Source organism: Leucoraja erinacea, chromosome 31 (genome assembly GCF_028641065.1).
Source record: "Leucoraja erinacea ecotype New England chromosome 31, Leri_hhj_1, whole genome shotgun sequence".
In the NCBI taxonomy this organism is placed as follows: domain Eukaryota; kingdom Metazoa; phylum Chordata; class Chondrichthyes; order Rajiformes; family Rajidae; genus Leucoraja; species Leucoraja erinaceus.
In genome coordinates this window covers 18,132,202-18,154,416 of record NC_073407.1, presented here as the reverse complement: position 1 = coordinate 18,154,416, position 22,215 = coordinate 18,132,202, and the positions used below count along the sequence as shown (strand labels likewise).

Sequence of the window (22,215 nt, the reverse complement as noted above, 5' to 3'; positions counted from 1 at the left end):
AGTATGAAAGTTAGGAACGGTTATGATGCAAGAAAGCTGACCTGAAGTACTGACCTCATGGGCAGGGCGGGGTGAGGGATCTAAATAGGAAAGGAATCCAATGCTGTTGAGATTCATACTGAGACTGTTTACTCGTTATAAAGTTGTGCCTGACAGGCTTGATGGTTGCTAAATTTATTTTAACATTGTATTGCAATGAAAACAATGACATAAAACTCAGTAAAATGTAATGTTTGTGACATATCAATGACCATAATCAGCATTTACATAATTTTATAGTCAACATTTCGATTATAAACTGTGAGTGAGCAGAGCATTCTCAGTTGAATTACTTTTTGTGTAGTCTCATCTGAACAACATTCACTAGTTACAGCACATGATGTGCGGCACAGACAAGCTGGAGCAGTCAGTCCCATCTAATAGATGTGGAAGGAAGTCGCCCATTCATCCTCGCTATTCAGCCCATTTGCAGGGCACTACCACTTACCCACGACTGTGCCACCAAACACAACACCAACCAAATAATCAAATGCGCCGATGACACTACAGTGGTGGGCCTCATCAGAGTCAACAATGACTCTGCTTACAGAGAAGAAGTGGCGCAGCTTGTGAACTGGTTCAAAGACAACAATCTGTCTCTGAACATCACCCAGACCAAAGAGATGATTGTAGACTTCAGGAGAACGCAGGCTGCCCCCTACCCCCTGAACATCAATGGTTCCATCGTGGAGAGGGTGAGCAACATCAAATTCCTAGGGGTGCACCTCGCTGATGACCTCTCCTGGTCTCTCAACACCACACACCCAGCCTGGACGGCTCAGCAGAGGCTGTATTTCCTCAGGAGTCTGAAATGGGCGAGGCTTCCCCCACCCATCCTCTCTATGTTCATAGAGAGTGTTATGACCAGCTGCATTACCACCTGGTACAGCAACTGCACCGCATTAGGCAGGAAGACCCTGCAGCGATTAGTCAGGAAAGCGGAGAACTTCATCTGAGAGCCTCGCCCATCCATTCTGGACATTTTCAACAAACGATGCCTCCGAAAAGCCTCTAACATTATAAAGGATTCCTCCCACCTCTCCCATGAACTCTTTGCCCCTCTGCCATCCGGTATGAGGTACCGGAGCATCAAGGCTAGTACCACCATAATGTGCAACTGCTGCTTCCCCTGGCTTAGAATGATGAACACCCTGCTGCCCCCCAACATACACACACACCTCAACGAAAACACACACACGCTGCACTCAATATCAACCACTATGCACCTTGCACCTCAGCCCCGTCAGGAACAACATTTTGTTCAAATGTATACTTAGAAGCTCGAATGACAAATAAAAAAATATTATTAACCTATTACTTGAAGAGGCAATCACAAGTGGGACATGCTAATTTATATTTTCCACTCTAATGGAAAAGTGAGGTTCACATCAAGTTGCAATGGCAAGAATCGTTATACTCTGCAAAATTAGTCCATGCTCATCTCTTAATCTACATCAGTGCCACAAATCACTGGGAGATTATTTTATTACTGGGCAGACTCATTGTCTATAAAGTACTTCAGGAAATCTTGAGTCTGTGAACAGCATAATGGAAATGCATATCTTTTGTTACATAATAAGTCTTAATTTACTCTAAAATATCTCTGTACAGGTTAACGAGTGTGGCAGTTTGTATAATACATAAAGATATTAATTAGTACACATCAATGACACTCAGATCTTATCAGGGGATCTTATATCAATGGTTGAAAAGGTCAAGAGCTTCAAATTCCTTGGTGTGCATATCTCTGAAGATCTCTCCTGGTCCCAGAACACTGATGCAATTATAAAAAAAGCACATCTGCGCCTCTACTTCCTGAGAAGATTATGGAGAGTCGGTATGTCAAGGAGGACTCTCTCAAACTTCTCCAGGTGCACAGTAGAGAGCATGCTGACCGGTTGCATGGTGGCTTGGTTCAGCAACTTGAGCGCCCAGGAGCGGAAAAGACTACAAAAAGTTGTAAACACTGCCCAGTCCATCATCGGCTCCAACTTCTCTACCATCGAGGGGATCTATCGCAGTCGCTGCCTCAAAAAGGCTGGCAGTATCATCAAGGACCCACACCATCCTGGCCACACACTCATCTCCCCGCTGCCTTCAGGTAGAAGGTACAGGAGCCTGAAATCTGCAAAATCCAGGTTAAGGAACAGCTTCTTCCTCACAGCCATCAGACTGTTAAACTTTATTTATGCCTACAATATTCTGTCGTGCTGAAGCAAAGCAAGAATTTCATTGTCCTATCTGGGACACATGACAATAAACTCTCTTGAATCTCTTGTCAAATGAGAGATTCAATGTCATTTTGAGATGTAAATGCACCCCCCCCCCCTCTCCCCGCAATCACTCTGCAAGTTGTAGATAGAGCAACAATTGATCCTTTCAACACCAAGACCAACAGATCATTTTATAGAATTTTCTGGCACTTTCTGATTTGAGGGGTTTAGTTTTTTGTCAGTTGGAGCAGTGTTGGATGGAAGTGGAATCTGCAAAACTGTGTGATTCTAAAGGGACCCGAGTTCAGGGTTTGATTCATGACTAATAATAAATCAATTAAACTAAAACATAGCTCCTGAGAATTGGTGAATTACAGAACAGAATCACAGAAAGTTACAGCACAGGTTGTGGGCAATCAGACCTGATTTTATTGCAACTTTATGCATGAACAATCCAGCTCCTTTACCCTCTCCCTGTTTTCCTACCCCCCCACACCCCCAGTTTGCCCTTGAGCATCTGACTCCACTAACCTCCCTCCTTAAAGAGTCAGTGTCTGCACTAGTTTTTCCATGTATCACATTCGGTTCAAAATCAAATTATATTCTATTTGGTTGAAAGCAGTTTTAAAACAGTTCTGTTCCATATTCATGCGATATCCCAGGGTGGTTAGATTTCATATTTTAATAGGTAATCATTTACAGCATGAGAGAAACATTTTGAATGTGATAAACTTGGCAGCTGCTTCACCTCACGTCTGGCAAGTCACAAATGTGCCCCGCTGCTACATGTCACGGTACACAGCTAAACACTGGTCACATGGATGCAGAATATGGGAAGGAGCACAGATAAGATGCGACTCTGTGTTGTGTTAGATATACACTCTGAAAACATCATCATGAGGCTCGCACATTGCACAATCATAACCAGGAATTATTCTAATCTCAAATTTATAGAAACACTTAATTTCTTGGCAGGACAAAATTAAGTCTCCATTGTCGATGCTAAAAAAGCCCTTCCACTTGATCAAACACGGTGCCTCAAAATGGCACGGCACTTGAGGATGTTATAATAAGAGACAAAATACCGTGCCTGTGACAACACCTTCTGCACAACTCGTAATGATGTGGCCAAATTATTTTGAATAACAAAAATAGCAAAGACACAAGTTGATTTGATCAACATTTGAAAATAAAAATAGATATTACTTTAAAGCAGGATTCCTTATTGGAATCCCAACAGTCAACTGGCCACTCTGAGATTACCTAACTGAAGTGCTTTCTCATTTTTCAGATTTGGGAACAAGGTGATTGGTAATGTAAATAATGACCCCAAGGCATACATTGAATTGATCAAATTCAACTTAATTACTGCAGCACAATGTTAATCCAACTGCAGAATAATAGATGCAACTGAATTATACTGTACCAGAATTATATTCTACCAGGCGAGAACATGTTCTAAAATACGAGAATGACGCAGCTGAAACCTAACGAGTTTTACAATATGATTACATAGCACAGGACCAGGCCCTTTGTCCCAAAATGTCCGTGCCTAACATGTCAAGTAAACTATTCTCAGTTTCCTGCAGAGGTCCACATCCCACCGCTCTCCCAGCATATCCAAAAGCCTCAAATGCCACTTTCCTATCTGCCTCCACAACCACACCTGGCAGAGTGTTCCAGGTACTCACCTCCCTGTAAAAACAACATTTACCCCGCACATCTCCTTTAAAGTTTGCTCCTCTCACCTAAAACCATGCCTCTAGTTTGACATTCCTAATCTCAGGAAAAACGGTTCTGACTGTCTAGTTTATCTGTAACTCATATAGTTGATCAATTCTATATTAAGAGTTTTTGAAGAAGAACAAGATTTGTCAAAAAAACATTTTGAATGTCCAGAGAGATGCAAATTGAACAAACCAAGTGTCTTAAAGTGGCTATTGGTTCCACTTGGAACCTTCAGCAGTGGAGGACAGAGTGTAATTTGGTCGAGTCCCACAAACTGTGGAACACTGACAGTTTGTCGAATAAAACCGTGAATTTTCACGTTAGCTATTTGGCTATTCTGGCCAAGGCCATTCTGGTACTGTATCAAAATAAAGTTAAACCTTTCAATGTTTAAATAAAAATGATTTATACCAGTTCCATGGAGCAGCTGATGACCATGCAGGAACTTGTTTTATGTTGCAGAAAAGAGCATTAGAAAAAAAAAAATTATTCAGCATCAATCAAAAATGATCAGGATGGAAATTTTCCAGCATGGGTTCATGAACAAAGTCCAGACTCTCCCATTGTTTAATTTAACACACTTCTGGACAATTTGCAAGGTTCAGACCCTCACAGGTAAGGAAAGAGCCCTTGGATCTAGAGATTTAATTTCCTGACTGTGTTCTCTTGATATTGAGATGATATTCTGAATACTGTCAGCTGAATGTGTCTGCTAACATTGCCTAATCAAAGTGCTGACACCGACAACGTCAAGAAAAACAGCGGCGCCGGGAGCCCTATGAGAGAGACCGCTGTGAACGGCGAATTCTCCCGCCCGTGTTGCGGGGTCGAAAAGCTCCTGGAGCGGGGCCTACATCACTGCCCCGCGCGGCTGGAATGGTCGCGGGACACAATCTCAGCCCGGTGTGCGATCACCACCGGCGTAACGTAACAGCCTTCTTACTTTGACTCTGAAATTATTAAGTTTTTTTTGGCTACAAACAAAATTAATGCTAGTGCATATAAAAACGGCATTCCCTCTACCAAATTAATGCCCTTTTAGAAATGTTCCTGTAAGCTAAGTTGCTGACAGGTACAGTTCAAATAAATAGTACACATGATTAACTCTTTTAAGAAATGATTAACATTTTCTAGTGCATAAAAAGATTATTTTGCCCTTGAAATCATAAGGATTCAAATTAGTACAATTATCTAGTAAATGAATATTTTCTTGAAATCATAAGGATTCAAAATTATCTAGTTAAACACTTAATTTTTACTACTTTAATTCTATCTTCACAAATAGTAAACAAAATGATCGTAATGTGAAGAATAAACACGTTCTTGAATGTGATAATGTTGAAAAGATTAAGATATCCAGCCAATACTGCCACAAGTCTACAAATTCACAGATTCATGCCAAAGTGCAGGACTGTCTGAAGAAGGGTCTTGATCCAAAACATCACCCATTCCTTCTCTCCAGAGATGCTGTCTGTCCCGCTGAGTTACTCCAGCATTTTGTGTCTATCTTCAAAACTGTTGTAAAGTTGGGCAAAAAGAAATTTACGTACGGTTTAGGGAGTTGAAATTAGTCAGGAATGGAAACAAGCAGGAAAGAAACCCAGCAGGGAATTAGGCAGGTCAAAGGGCCCATGAAATGTCATTGGCGAGTTGGATTGAAGAAAATCCCAAGACATTTTATACATATATTGAAAACAAGAGGGGAACTAGGGACAAGACTAGACTGCTCAAGGACATAGAAAGATATTAATGCTTAGAGTGAAAGGATGTAGGTGAGGTCCTAAACGAGTACTTTGCATCTATATTCACCAAGGAGAAGGACATAAAGGATGGTGAGATCAGGGTGGAGTGCAGGAATGTCAGGAGGCGATGTTGGGTGTCTTGAAAACCATTAAGGTGGATAAATCCCCAGTGCTAGTTCATGAACTGAAATTATATACTTCGATCCTAATCTCACATTGATTCCTAGTATTCTATTTATATTCCTCTTTAAATTATGTTCAATTCTTTCTCAATAGGCATCCGTGAAGCATTCCTAACTCCAATGACTTGAAAAATATCAACATCGATTCTTTCAACAGTCTGCTAATCGTCCTCAAGACGTGATGTTCTCCTGAGCTCTCGTGCATGTGGGGAAACTGAGCTCTGAAACATGGAGTGCATTGTCAAAATCAAATGCCTCCTGTCTCTGCTCATACAAGTCTGCATTGAGAGATCCGCAAAGTTTCAGCAAGGATTCCTCACAGTACGACTGCACGCACAATAGTTTATGACTTTCCCATTACTTACAGCGGATGAGTTGAACTAATGCATTATCTTTTCACTTCTGGGATCAGCAATTTGAATGCAGACCTCATAGGTTGTGTAACAATCTTCCTTTGCAACTAATGGCTTCCTGATATCCTACTGTGATTACGTCTCTTTAACCTTTTAGATAAGTCCAAAACCTTTTAGATGTCCTCATTTCATGAGGTAAAAGTCACCTCCTCAACATCAATCTTTATTCATAGTTACAACTTAATATTCTCAGTATTATTTGAGTAAACCTACGCTGCATGTGATCCACGATCTTTCCTGTAAAGTCGACCCAGATATAATCAAAGAACAAATCTATTCTCGTGCTAGTGTTAAAATATAAAACAGCGCAGCACAGGAACAGGCCCTTAAGTCCATGATGTTAAGCTGCAGAGCATAAACATTTTGAATTAATTTTATGAAAGCACGATATTCTCACTTGGAATCCATACACAAATTCTGGTTTTGTTGTGCTTTGCAAAAAGGCATTGTGCAGTACCAACTTTTAGAACACAGCACAATTCATTCTTGGGAAACTTTTTGGCAAAATGCATACCTTGTGTCTTGCCTGGTGTCCGAGTCTACGGTTTTTCTGTCATCCCTTAGGCGAACAATCAACGTTTATATTTAGAGCGTTTCAAGATCTCAGAAATTCTAAAGTGCTTTACAGCCACTAAACTATCAGTGGTCAGTGCAGGAACATGCTCCTACTTTTGGCATGAAGTGTTTGCATCAAGCATTCCTAGATAGTGCATGACTGGAAACAAAATAAGGTTTGCTCTGTTCTTTTCCAGCAACGTGTTCTGAAACCAAACTCAGTATTGCTCGTCCCCTCGACTTTTCACTTCAGTCTACTTTCCATTTACTTCAACTTCCTCATCACTGCTTGTGCAGGAGAGATTGACAACTCAATGCAGCACTGACGTAGCTGGTGCCATTTGTACATGACAGTAATAACAAGCAGTAATAAACATTTAAACAACTAATACATGATTTACTTCTAACATACGAAACAGGAGCAGATGTACACACTTGTGATGAACTGACTAACTGAGTTTAGTTTAGTTCAGTTGTGTTTATTTTATAGATGCAGCATGGAAACAGGCCCATTGGCCCACCGGGTCTGCACCGCCCAGCAATCCTTGCACATTGACAATATTGCATACACTAGGGACAATTTACACATATACCAAGCCAATTTACCTACATCCCACAGCCTACCGTCTCCGCCTCTTCCTTTCTTCTTTCCGACTCAATCAAGTGGCCTTCCTTCACTGTGCTGTTTTGTTCTTGGTTCCTAGCCAGGACCCAACACCAGATGGGAGACTTAACATCTCTCCCAGGCTGATATTGACTGGCCACAATGAATTTTAGGCTAAAAAGGCAGTAAAAGCAAAAATTCAATAAAAAGCTTTTCTCTAGCCCAATATCGTATTAAACTATTAAAAAAACGTTTTTCTGGCCAAAGATCTAACCAAAGTAGCTAACTGATATGATGATTTTAGTGCTGGTTGATGAAAATAAACTTGTCACAACAAATCACATTCTTCAACTATGAACAACAAAGAGCCCAAATCCAAGGCGCAAGCTTTTCAATCTGGAATCTCAAACATTTTTACAACTTCTAATGGACTTTTAGTACTGAACTCTCTCTGGTCACTTTACACAAATGGCAATTCAGTGAAAAGTCTTGAAAATATTTATCCATCTGCTGGACTGAATGTTGAATTATATTTGTTAACAGATATTTTGTAAATGAGGAATAGATGTGAAACTCACCAAAAAGTGTTCAGATTTGGAAAGCAATTGAGCAGACTGCCATTTGAAGTGTCAGGTCTGATTCAGTAGTTGTTTGAATGTTCCAAATGTTCCTCTGAGCCCACATTTATAAAAACATTTTCAATGTAGTCTAATTTTATCAGAAGATTATTTCTACAGCTGTGGACGTCCACTCCTTTGTATCGTCAAATGACAGTGGGAACTCCCACAATTAGTCACCTGAGAACTTAACTAAATTATTAGAGGGTCCAAAGACAGTGAGGTTGCTTTGAATTTGTAGCGAAGCTTCCAGATCTACAGTACAAATATTTGTTACTGCCTTATGTGGCCAATGCCTTGTGCCAGTTACTGTTTCAGAATGTGCTCAGCCTTCGCCTTCAACATTTATTTTGGCAAGATGCTGAATATTTGCTGAATAGCTAGATGATACATTTCAGCTCCTTAGAGGTGATGGTAACGAGAGAAAGATGAGGAGGAAGAAAGAAGGGTTTCAAAGGTAGACAGACATAACTGAATGAGATGGTTGTAGCAATGTATGTGCTTTTATTCACAAACTAAAATCACACAGGTCCTGTTCTGTTAGTCAACTAATGGAACACACGTTTCTTACTAAAAATTGTAATTATTAATTTTATCTATCAATTACAGGCATCAAGGCATAAAGTCTATCCCGTCCTTGCCAGCTCTTTGAAAAAGTTATCTGAATATCGTCCCATGTTTCCTAATCTCCCCCAAAGCAGAAACATTTTCTCCTTTAAGTAGGAAACTAATTTCCTTTCCAGAGTTACTTATAAATCTGCTTCCATCAACTCTCCAGGCAGCAGATTCAATGTACGCAGCAGAGTCATACCCATTCTAAATTTCACTGCATAAGGGTAATGTCCACTTTTCAACATGTTCTTCCATCAATCATGTTGCTCTTATCCACTCAGATGGGTTTTTAAGAATAGTGTTACATTTAGCTAGACAGAAATCCCACCATTTACAAAAAAATAAATGTATCCTTTACATTCTTCTGTAAAATTACGAGAAACGTTCATGAAAGCAGTATTGCTCTGTTGACTTTGGCCACCTGATTTACTGCATATTAATGCAATGATGAGATAATTGGAAAAAAAATCCAACTACCTCTTCTGGTGTCACAATTACAGTTATTTAAAAATATAAAATTCTTCTAACAAGTGTAATCGGTCAGTCTACTGCATAACGGATGATGAGGCAGGAGAAAGGGCAGGGGGCAATGTTCCATGGCAGGGAGCAACAGTGGAGAGGATTATAGAGAGGAGATGGAGGCTGGGAGTTAAAGCAGGACACTGGAAGTCATATAAGGAGGAATATGGGTAGAAGGAGAAAGGCATGTGAGAATAGTTGTTTGTTGAGGGGAGAGCAGGGGATGAATACAGAGGGAAAGAGGGGGTAGTGAGGGAGGGGAGGCTGGTGGGAGAGCAAGGGGCAGATGGACTACAGTTGAAAGGTTGGTGATAATGATGGAGGTTGAATGTGGGTTAGAAGGGAAGGATGGAAGAACAGAGGAATACCAGAAAATATGAGCAGTGGTCTGCCAGACCGCTCAAGCCTGCCTCAACATTCAATATGATCATGGCTGATCAATGCTGGTCTTAACTAGTGTGCCAGTTCCCTAGAATCTACAATTCCTCAATCTTTAAAATATTTATCTATCTCCATTTTAAGTACATTTAATGACCTGGCCTCCACTACCCACATAGACAGAATTCCAGAGAGTCATTTTCCTCCGAGAGATGATGTGTTTACACGGCTCAGTTTTAAATGACCAGCCCTTATTTTGTAGCTCTGTTGTCTTGTTTGTGTCTCTTCCACTGGTGAAAACATCACAACATCTATTAAATCCCCTTAGGATCTTACATATTTGAATAAGGTCACTCCTCATTCTTCTCAACCTCAAGCAAAGCAGACTAAAAGTGTCTAGCCTTTCTTGGTTGGGCGACCTCATCACTGGAATTAGGACAATCATCTTTCTGCTCTCGTGTCTTCCCATTTTTCTGACCAAAATGCATCCCTTAACTTTTCTCTGCATTAAACTTTGCCTGCCCATTACAACTGCCTGTCCATGTACTCTGTATTATCAAATTGAATTATAGCGTCAAGTAGATTGCAAATGAAATCAGGACCTGAAAGCGCCCATGGTAAAGCTTCTATGTATGTAACATGTGCAGGTTTAATGGATGTTCAGCAAAGTAGCAGTGGTAACATTACATACTATTCACATCGGACATAACTGCTACCACACGAGGCACCCTTACACAATCACAGATACAAACATAATCACAATGTCAAATGTTGATGTGATAAATACAAGTTCAGGACACTTACCATTGGGGCCACTTGAAGTCTGACGTCACTGGCATCCACCAAAGGCAACAGTGTACTGGCTCCTTGCTGTTTACTTTCTGTGCTTGATTGACTGTCGTTAAACTTTCTATTCCTTAGTTTACTAATCTGGGGTGTTTTAACTGTGCCTTCAAGATCGTTGGAATGGTACTCTCCAGTTAGTTCTCCATTTTGGTCCTTAAAAATTGTAAATCAGATCAATAGAAAATTATGTAATATAGAGATAGATAATGGCAGGGTTAAGATTTTCAATTGGAAAGTAATCGTAAATTGCACCTAAAAGATGTGTCAGACATTGCGTGTCAGGTGATATTTCATTCCCAGCTAAATATATCCTGAACAGCCTTGACAAGACAATGAAATCTCACAACTCTGACCAGGGATTCATGGTCAGTTTTAGGAACATATGGTTGGGTAGCTGATCCAGAGAACTGAATCCTGGTGCAGTGTGAAGGCTTGTGGAAAACCAAACAGAAATGAATTTGGTCTGACTCGCGTAAAAATTCCCCATTCTATTAGCATTGTTTGACTGTTTCTGCTTGGATTGCAAGGATGGAACGTGGAACTAGACATCAACACATTGGTCTTGGCATTTGATCCTCTTAAAAACAAATACTGCAGTTCAGAAATGTCATAATGTGTAAACAGGACTCACCAGGTCAGCAATTAACTGTTGATATATCTCCAGGATATTTTATTGGCATTGCAAGCAAAGGCCTGTGTGTGGTACCAATGCTATCCTGTTTGGTTCTATTAGAATGGTTTGCTTTGAATTGCAGTGATAAACTATTCCAGTTATTTCACAATTGATCCGTTCCCAACATGTTTCAAATCACAGCACCTGCACCATTTTCATAAATTACAATGCTATGCATGGGAAAACCCCGCAGCTTCATTTTGTTCTTCTCCATTGAACGCTCATTTTGTGGCAAGATTTTCCTTCCTCATTAATGAAAAATATGCTTAAATCTTATGCACTTGCTACCATGTTGGTCACACTCCCTCTTATACCAATTTAAAGTCTATTCGCGCTCTCATTCTTTCTTTCTTAAAACAAATAAATCAAATTAGAGGTTGATTTTTTTCCCCTAAACATGCTTTTATGAATCTCAATGAAAATAAATCACCTCACCTTATCTGGTGAAAACTTGACGACGCTCATGTTCTCCATGCTGTACCGGGCCGCTATTCTTGGCCGAGCGCCTAAAGCACAAGAAGATCAAACAGAGTTAAATCAGGTTTATTAATGTTATGTTTATTCACTGGAAGCAATTACCTTATTTCAGCACAAGTTAATCAAGACAGTGCGTAATCAACATTTGACTAATGCATCAAAATTGGACAATGCTGCTCAATGAGTATAAATTACAATGTCAACTTGTTTTCCCATCGGAACTTATTGTACTCGAGACTATCAACTAACTATCTTGCTAGCAACTGAGTTCCTCCAAAATCTCAATGGCAGTCAAAGGTGTTCTGCAACAGTCAACCTGGTCAAATTTTCGATTTTAATTCTCTATGAATCAACAGTAAAGTTCCCCCCAACATCTTTCCACAATGATCACTCATGCCAACTTTGCTGTTCCTCATTCACCCAATCTTCTCAATCTAATAAGGGAATTCAGTGATGGGTCTTAGATGGAACTGCCCAGTATTCTGCTGGGTGGGCCTATGCAATGTATGTTTTGTTTAGTTTAGAGATACAGCATGGAAACAGGCCGTTTGGCCTACCGAGTCTATGCCGACCATAGATAATCCATTCACACTAGTTCTGCTATCCCACATTCTCACCCACTTCCTACACACTCAGAGAAATTTACTGAGTATATGTTTGGGATGAGGGAGGAAAACAGACCAAACAGAGGAATCAAACGAGATCACAGGGAGAGCGTACAAACTTCACAAATAGCACTGAAGATCAGGTTCAAACCCACGTCTCTGACACTGTGGGACAGCAACACCTTGCTGTTGATATATTTTGCATCAGCCTACTATAAATAAAGAGAAGGAAATATTAATCTTGCTTCTATGAAGAAGGGCCCCCATGCCTTCAGGACATAGCAGAGTACTTTACAGACAGATTTTGAAACTTGACACAAGCAATTGGCATACATCCCACAAGCAGCACTGTTGAATGGCTAGTTATTGGAAGTCGAGCAGGATTCTTTGGACTTGTAAATTTTCCGATTGAGTGGTCATTAGTATCAGCACCCTCCAAACATTAGACGAAAGCAACTTGCAAAACTAGCCAACACAATTCAACATCCAATTAAACATCCAGATACTATCTACATTATCATCAATACATCAATAAATGTAACATATCATTGGAACTGTATAATTTGGGTTTTTTCGGGGGTAAGCATTGTAAATAGGCTTGGTACAGTTTCTGTCACCAATAAGCTTGTGCATTATATTTAACAAGGCTCAATGCAAAGGCTGGAGCGCAGCACTCCATCTTCCATCAGGGCATGTTGCTGACATCTGGACTCTGTTCAATTCTATAGCATCAAGCACAGTGTCTATAGCATCAAGCCTCAAGCTCCCCCCCCTCCCCCAATACAGCAGTTTAGGTAATAGAAATTCACCTTTATACAAATTTCTACCAAAAAATTTGAAATGCAGAATAAAAAGTAACTCTGGTGAAATTTCTGTCAAGGGTTCAGGGAAAAGCACGATACAATGGTTTTGAGGAAAGCACTCTACAATATACACAGGTGCATTGTAACTTGCTTTCTTTGTTTGTATCCGCGATGGCCATTTCCGTTCTGTTATTCTCTCTTCGTTAGCATAGTCTCATCCACTGGGCATGTCCTGAAGTTCTGCTCGTCATTGTATTTTGTGCTCCTGTGTATTCTCTGTCTCCGACTACCCCAAATGTCCTCAACAACGTAAAAAAATACAAAGTGCTGGAGTAACTCAGTGGGTCAGGCTCTTGAGAAAAGGTATGGGTGACGTTTCAGGTCTGGACCTTTCTTCAGACTTTGGGTCAGGAATCTTCTTCAAACAAAGATCGGATTGACTTGACTTGACTTGACTTGATTGAGACTTCTTCTGTCCATGCATCCTCAGCCTTCTCTGCAACTCAGAATTAACTTGTTTTTTCTCTTTCTGATGAAAAAGTCTTAAACATTAAATGTTGATTTAATTGTTGATTTAAAGATTAAATCTTTCTACAGATGCTGCCAGACCGACTAAGTGTTTGCAAAAATGTTGTTTTCATTCCTCAGAGTGTTTGCAAAATGTTGTTTTCATTTCAGATTTCCAGCCTCTGCATCTGCCTTCACCTCCTCATTCCCCCAACCCCCCTGTAACACCACCATCAACAAAACCAAGACATAGCATAAATGTGTTAGAGTTTAATGTGCATTACAGTTCCAAACCTTACAGCCTGTCCACAATAGTAATGTGTTGCCACAGTAGTAATGTCTATAAAGAGCTTTTTACACAATTGTTTTCTCTTGAACATTGGAGCAGCAATAAACAGTGTGAAAGTAAACAGCATGGATTGAGACAACAGAGAGAGAAATAATCTTATTTTGAGTCCACCAATATGTGTGACAAGCTGTACTTCACCTCATTCTTTTTAATCCTGGTATCGTTTGGTTTCCTGATTTTGGGGTTAGGATTGTTGCCATTGCGGCTAAAATCTATATGTATTACACATGTTGAGAAGATGTTAATGGGCCATTTTATGCTGCAATCTGTGTGGTGAAGCTGTTCCCTCTTCAATATGCTTTCACAGAATCTTACCTCATCAATACACAAAATGTCCATGTTGTGGTTATATCCAATTCAGAATGAGATGCTTCAGTGATGATGTTCCCACGCATCTACTCTATTATCAGGTGACAGAACATGCAAGGAAACAAGGATTTTTGTCCCCGCGTGAGGAAATTGAGAAACACATCACTTCCAAGTTGTCAGATCAACACAGTTTTACTGGCAAAGGCCAGTGAGCAGGTTGTCCGAGTTAGTGGTGGCTCAAGTCCAAGCGCAAGGAATGAATTTGGCAAAATGGTGATATACACCGATGGTGTATTTTACCTCTATATCAGTATATTTAATGATACATAAATATACTGATATAGAGGTTAAAAAAAACACCAGTAAATTTGTTTATTTCATTTTTGCTAATATCATATTGGCCTTCTTATAAGGGTCAAATATGGCAGAGTAGGGGAGTATTTTTTTTTAATCCAACAGACTCAACCGACCCTGTCTGATTGACAGAATGTCATATTTCACACCTGGCTCGATAGTAACATCAAAGACCAAAAATATATTTTCATAAATCAATACAACAGCTTGATAGGGCACCGTGACTGTTTTTTGGGGAATTTTGCAAGTTCAAATGCTTATTCTATGCGATTCATTGGGGAAAGCACGAAGAATGCATCCTGACAACTCGAAGAATTGTAGCAATAGAGAACTGACGGGTGAGTTAGGCCATTGCCGGCTCTGTTCCAATCATTGCACGGATGTAGAGAAATCTGAGTCATGGAATCGTGCCGGCAGTCAGCTCACAGATCGGACACGTAAACAGCAAAAGAACCAACATCAAGCACTGTGTGGCTCTATGTGTGCTCATTGGCGCATGTACAATGTAAAGGCCAGCTAACCGAAAAGCTCTGGAGCCTTCTAAATACAGGCTTTGTTTTTATTTTTCTTCAGGGTCCAACTCAGCAAATTTGTATTTCTCGGATAACAGCCCTCAATAAATGACAGGGTGACTCATTTACCATTTTACATATCAAAGTCAGGAATTAATTCTCTGCTCCTGATGGAAAAGCATTTATTCTTGCAGCAATTGTGGAATGAGCAGCAGAGCTACCATTTCAGGTCCTTGGCTGTTCCTCAGAACCCAGAAAGGGAGAAAAAAAGTTAGTTTGAAGTTGCAGCCAGACTGGGGGAAGGACAGATATGGCAAAGTGAATAACTCTGATAAGTTGTTGTAAATAAGCTGTAAATGTTGTTATCTGACCGATAGGTTAATGGGGACACGAAGGAACTGCAGATGCTGGAATTAGTCCGAAGAAGGGTCCCTGTCCATTCTCCCTGATGCTGCCTGATCAGCTGAGTTCCTCCAGCACTAGCAGCAAAGTAAAAGCCATGAAGTGAGAGCAGACGGAGAGTGGCAACACTCATGATATGTAACTGTTGGAGCATGCAGAGCTGCAGGAGGTTCAGAGCATGTTCTCCAACAGAAATCTGCAACATTTACATTGCTTTGCTCACTCTCTACCCACCCTCATCTTATAGTCGTTATGTTGCTTTGTTCAGGCTCACTCTCTTTAACTGTCACTATTAACCCATCAACGAGATGCCTTGTATGACATAGGAGGCTAATTGGCCCTTCGAGTCTTTGCTGGTTCTCAGCGTACTCCTGTTCTCCCCTTTATTTATGAGGGAGTTTGGTGGAAGTTGTCCAGCGTTGAAGAGTATTTTACGTTGCAAATTGGATTCATGGAAGGGATAGCTAAGACTGATTGGAAGATGATTTAATGTAACATATTGAAAGTCACTGGGCAATGAGATACAGTGCAAAGTAGTTCTGTGGAAGTTACAGTCAGCACCAGCAATGTTACGATTGATTCTGATATGTAATGTCAGAAGTGGTTGAACCGTTCAATGGAATTTAATGAAATTCAGTCAAAAACCACAAGGAAAGATGCACGAGGTCCAGGTATTTAAGGGGCATATTGTCACAGCACATGAAATACATCTCTATAACTAAAAGTCTCATCTTGACTACTTCCTGTAGATTGGCTGTATATTGATTTTAGAAAAAACACTACCATATATCGCTATAGTTTTTGGCCATCTTACTCACAGTCCTTGCAATGAATGATGATTTGTTAACCCTTAATGTGCTTGCAATAAATGATTTGTTAGCCAGCAATGTGCTTGCAATGAATGATTTGTTAACTGTCCGCCTGCCCTGTGCTGGACTTGACTTGAAACAGATTGACAACTTGAAATGGATTGTTGGCCCTGCACTTGGCTTGACTTGACTTGACCCACAACACCCATGCTAGCGCTCCAGAACCCCCACTGTCCACCAATATTGTAACTGGTGGAGAGGTTGAATATTGCGTTGGGGGACCAGCCCTCCCGTGTGAACCTGGGACCCAACGGGTCCCACTTAGTCTAGTTCCTATTATTAACTGCACAATGAACCCTGCAATCTCACCTATTGAACAAATTGAAACAATAGATTCTTCTCATATAGGTACTTTTCAATTGATTTAGACCATTTCTATATTTGGCCTTTTCATTAAACGCTTTATTGTGCAATAAATACTAAAATATAGATTCCTGCACCGTACCCAGCCATCAAACTGAATAGAGTCCCTGCTTTGAAAATATGTTTTCTCTTGTTGTTACTAATTATTTTCAAGTTTTGTTTACTCCCATTTGACATACATCCATCTCTCTGTTGCAAAAATCCTGCTGCTGGAAGAACCCAGAGTCTGGCAGCATCTGTGGAGGGAATGGAACGGTTAATGTTTATCTTTTTTCAAGGAAGGAACTGCAGATGCTGGTTTAAACCAAAGATAGACACAAAAAGCTGAAGTAACTCAGCAGGACAGGCAGCATCTCTGTAGAGAAGGAATGGGTGATGTTTTGAGTCGAGACACTTCTTCAGACTGCAGTCTGCAGTCTGAAGAAGGGTCTCGACCCGAACATAACCTATTCCTTCTCTCCAGAGATGCTGCCTGTCCCGCTGAGTTACTCCAGCTTTTAGTGTCTCTCTTTTGTTCATTAGGTTTTCCTTCATGAATAAAAGATTTTCCAGCTTTAATACGAGGAGCATGGCCTTAAGGGCCTTTCCCACTTGGGCGTCATTTGCGCTTCACAAGGTGGTGCGCGAAGATATTGTGAATCCCAAAATCCTGTGCAAACCGCACGTCACTGCCTACGTCACCACGCACCATGCGCGCATCACGTGTGTGTCATGACTCGCGCATCGAGAAGCGTAAATGATTTCGCGTAAATGACTCGCAAATTACTCCAACTGGGACAGGCCTGTTAGTCAACATTTAACCATCAAATAACTCTACTACAACAGATTTTCATAGGTATTTGCAAGAGCCAGATATGGGCAACATTTAAGTTTCTGATCTGGGCTCCACATCAGGAGGCGACGTGGACGTCTCAACACTAAAATGTTGACCATTCCTTTTCCTCCACAGATGCTGCCCGACCCAATGAGTTATCCAACAGATGGGTTTTTGTAGCAGATTCCAGCCTCTGCAATCTTTAGATATGAGAGAGAATGCCATTCACAGATTTCCATTAATAGCCTATAAATTGGAAGGTTGTGAGTTCAAATCCAGAGATGTGAACACATAAGTGAGGCTGACACTTCCACTATTGCATTGACTGAGTGCTGCATTGCAAGAGATACCGTCTTTCAGTAATTGTTTTAAATTAAGGCCCTTTTGGTTTTCCTTACTGAACAAAAGATTTCTCAGTTTTAATATGAAGCGCACAACTTTAACCACCGCTTAATTCTCAAATAACTCGACAATAACAGATTTTCACTGGTGATAGCAAGAGACAGCTATGGCCAACATTTCATTTCAGAAGTAAATGATCTACCCCACCAGGCTGTTTTATCGCTGGCCAGGCTTTGTTCTGTCCCTGCCTCTCTTTTCCAGATCCCATCCTCCTATTCCTATAAGCCAGATGAAGGGTCCCGACCTGAAAGGCCATTTATCCATTCCCTCCCCAGATGCTGCCTAATCCAGTCATTTTCTCTGGCACTGTGTGTTTTGCTCAAGATTACAGCATCTGCAGTTCCTTGCATCTCCAGTGGAATGTTTTGTTTGTTTTACTACTACTTCATATTTATGATGAAACCTTTTATGGTAAGGAGCAAAACACCAAAGACCATGTTAAAAGACATGTGAAATGAAATCCACGTCGACCACATCCGATTTTAAGATGCTCTGGAAAGATGCTCAATGCAGATCAAGCAAACAAGTACTTATCAGCTCTGATGGCGTTTCCATCACTGAGCAGCTGGTTATACACAGCTAACTGGTGGTGGTCTGGCACTAGCCTCCACACTTACATGCTTGGCCAAAACAGACACCTGGTGTGATAACAGGAAAGGGGAAAAAAGCCAACAGTTTCTATAATAGTTATTTTATGTTTCTTTGCTTAATGTTTAATTACAGATGTTTAATCACAGTCATACAGCAAGAAAACACGCCCTTCAGAACTCATTCATGAGGAGCAAGTTTACTATATTAAGCTAGCCCATTTGCCTGCGTTTGGCCTGTGTCCCTCTAAACCTTTCATATGTAGAATTAGGCCATTCAGCCCATCAAGTCTATTCCGCCATTTAATCATGGATGATCTATCTCTCCCTCCTAACCCCATTCTCCTACCTTCTCCCCATAACCCCCAACACCTATTCTAATCAAGAATCCATCTATCTTTGCCTTAAAAATATCCATTGACTTGACCTCCACAGCCTTCTTTCATATCCATGTACCTGTCCATGTCTTTTCGACATTGTAACGCCTTTGACAAGGTCCTGCAAGGAAGATCGGTGGTTTAATCAGGTGGATCCAGGAGGAGCTGGTCAATTGGATCCAAACTGGCTTTGCGGTAGATGGTGGTGGTGAAGAGTTGTTTTTTTCTGATTACACCCCCGTCACCAGTAATCAGCTCAGATATAAAGGGGACTAACATTTACAAATCTTTACAATTACTGATGCTTTTTCTTTTTAATATAATCTTAAAATTGATTCATGAGTCTGCGGGACTTTAACATTGTGGAGCCTGCGATCCCTTAGCTGGCGATCAAAGTTCCAACCGCGGGGCCTGTGGACTTTACCATTGTGAAGCCCGTGGTTTCTGGTAAGAAGAGGCCGACTCGGGAGCTCCATGCCGCGGAGAGAGTTTGAACCGCCGGGAGTTTGAATCGCCCCGTCGGGGGCTTCAATCGTTGCCTGCGGGGGCTTTGATGGCCCCGACTGCGGATGGTTTGACTGCCCCGACCGCGGGAGAACAAGGGGAAGAAGATTGAATTTTATTGCCTTCCATCACAGTGAGGAATGTGGAATCCACTGTGATGGATGTTTATGTTAACGTTCATGTGGTTGTGTGTCTTGTTGCCTTTCACTTAGTATGGCTGTATGATAACTCAAATTTCACTGCACCTTAATTGGTACATGTGATAATAAACTGACCTTGAAACCTTGAAAATGCCATTTATTCTTGGTTGGTCTAAGAAAAAATCCACTTTTACTATTTGCAGTCACACTCAGACCCTTCTCCACACAATCTGCTTTCCTGCTTTCACAGCCAATGTAGAGAGGCTCAGGTATGTTAAAAAAAAAGGGCAGCATTCAAATAACAGACTGATCTCAACTCACCATCAAAACAAACAGTATAATTTAACTTTATGGGACTCCTCTATTCTCCAACATGTGATACACTTCCTAATCTCAATTAATAGTTTCCTAATTCAGTTAGCTCCTGACATTTCAAGTTTTGTCATTGTCCTAAAACAATGGATACTTAAATGAAAAATCCCAAGTTTTATGGTGTCCAACCCTTGAAAGTAAACAAATTAAGGGGCTGTCCCACTGTACAAGCTAATTCAAGAGCTCTCCCGAGTTTAAAAAAAAAATCAAACTTGTGGTAAGCACGTAGAATGTACGTAGGGGGTGCATCAGAGCTCGGGACGTCTCTTAGCGGCTCGTAACGCTAACGACAGGTACTCGGGAAACGCGGTAAGCTCGGGAAGATTTTTCAACATGTTGAAAAATGTCCACGAGAGCCCCGAGTACCTACAAGCGGCTATTACCGTAATGCTCCGAGTTCGAATTAGAGGAAACTCGGGAGAACTCATGAATTAGCTCGTACAGTGGGACAGCCCCATTATTGATTGACATTATGTAAAATAAAATCAGGCATTGATTTGGTAATGCACTCTTGAAAGCATTTTCTCAGTTCTATTTTAAGGTTTAGTATTTATATCCAGTGTTGGAAACTGCTGTTAGATTAGTATCAACACTCTATTAAAAACATAGCAATTTAACATTAACAATTTAACATCTGTACAGTATCTATGCTACTGATACTGAAGAAAACATTCCAGTGACACGTACTTTCAAAAACGATTTTGTACAGTTAACATCATTCAGCAAAAACTGCATCTGTTCATTTAGGTAAAGAGTGAGATTTTGCAGTGCGGAGGAATGGTTTCATGAAGAATCAGAACATTTTGCATGACCAATAATCTCTATAGAAGGTGTAAATTTTCACTCAATTTTGAAGCCAGCAGAGAAAAATTACATGGGCTGCCAATCTTTAAAAATAAATGAATTTCAGTCCACACCCTTTAAATCGTATAATTAGGGCAAGAAAATAAATTGATTGATGCATTACTGTATATAAACATTTAATAACACTATTAATATGCTTTGGTAGAGCATGAAGATCCAGGTATCCAAATGGCCATAAATTACATGCTCAACACTGCATACAAGTGTAAGCCTTCACTTCTACCTGCTTTAATCTTACCACTTCTATTTGGCAGCCCATGACTTTTTGTTAAATGATCATTTTTGGGAACACGTCCCCTAGCAAAAGTAACATTTATCCGCTGGTTATTCAACAAGAAGACAAACAACTTTAGCTTGTTCTGTGTCGATAACAAAATAGCTGACTGGATCATGCAGGATTTGCTTTGAAAGACTGAGAAGCACTCAAGTGGCAAAGTGGAATGTATACAATTAAATCAAGTTTAAAACACTGTCTGCTCGATAACAATTAGCTTTCTCTGCAAAGGTGCATTGCAGCTTCAAATTAAAATTGATATTTGTGCTCAGCTTTTTGAAATTATCATATAATTCCCTTATCTAATTGCTATCAACATGCAGACAAAATCCAGTTTTTTTTTGCAATTCTCCCCGAGTACACATATGTAACCTCCATAATGTAAGTCAGTCATAATAATTGCCTTTAGTCCCTATCTACATTAAAGTACGACAACTTTGGGGGTCAGTTATGACCCAAGATCAATGGAATGTTATTTAAACATAGCAGATAATATAGTGAATGCAGATTAAAAAAATGAGAGAAAAACCTACTTGTTCCAAACCAGTTTCACAGGCAGCATTCACAATCTGTTACAGCCACCAGCAATGACAGGTTAGCATAATCATCTGCAATATTGTTCCTTAATTCACTGAAGTCCATCCTTCAAATTCGGTTGTTCAGCAAATGAGTTCAAGTCCACACCACCTTTTAGTAATGTATAAATGCTCAAAGCTCCACCTCCTGCTCATTGCACGTTAATGTGATTTCTCAGTCAATCATACATGCTCTCTATCCACGACAAGTTTGTTGAAAGCAGCCTGTGTTGTTCGCTGCACAAGTAATTCAATTCAGAAATAGAATTATCGAAAACCAGTAGGATGATCACGACCTGTGCAATCCAGTGCTGATGCACTGTGTGACAGGCCTCTCAAGGGAATGAAAGTGAAGACAATGTCATTTATCCTGCGGTTTTTAAAAATTTCCCAACAGCATCACCATTAGTCACCGTTTTGTAGGTGACTGTGGAGAGATATCTCCCAAATTTTAAAGATCTACAAACAATAATGTCTGATGGCATTTAATCTGTGTTTATCTGTTAAATTTCAATATATTAACATACAAATATAAGATTTAGTGACAAGCGGATCGGTTTATATAACTGAGTCAAGAAGATCAGAAAGACCCAGAGAATTCTCACTTTGAGTGATGAAGTAACAACAAACTGCCC

The 22,215-nt window shown here is 40.3% G+C and overlaps 1 protein-coding gene across 4 annotated transcripts in view; it reads right to left on the bottom strand.

The window, feature by feature from the left end:
• LOC129712021 (G-protein-signaling modulator 1-like) overlaps nucleotides 1-22,215 on the bottom strand; it is a 139,982-nt gene that overhangs the window by 8,167 nt on the left and 109,600 nt on the right. For all 4 annotated transcript variants that reach the window (XM_055660147.1, XM_055660149.1, XM_055660146.1 and 1 more), the window contains 2 exons: nucleotides 11,557-11,627; nucleotides 10,407-10,601 (listed from right to left, as the gene is read on the bottom strand). In XM_055660147.1, coding sequence (XP_055516122.1) covers nucleotides 10,407-10,601; nucleotides 11,557-11,627 — 266 coding nt within the window. The remainder of the gene's footprint in view (nucleotides 1-10,406; nucleotides 10,602-11,556; nucleotides 11,628-22,215) is intronic.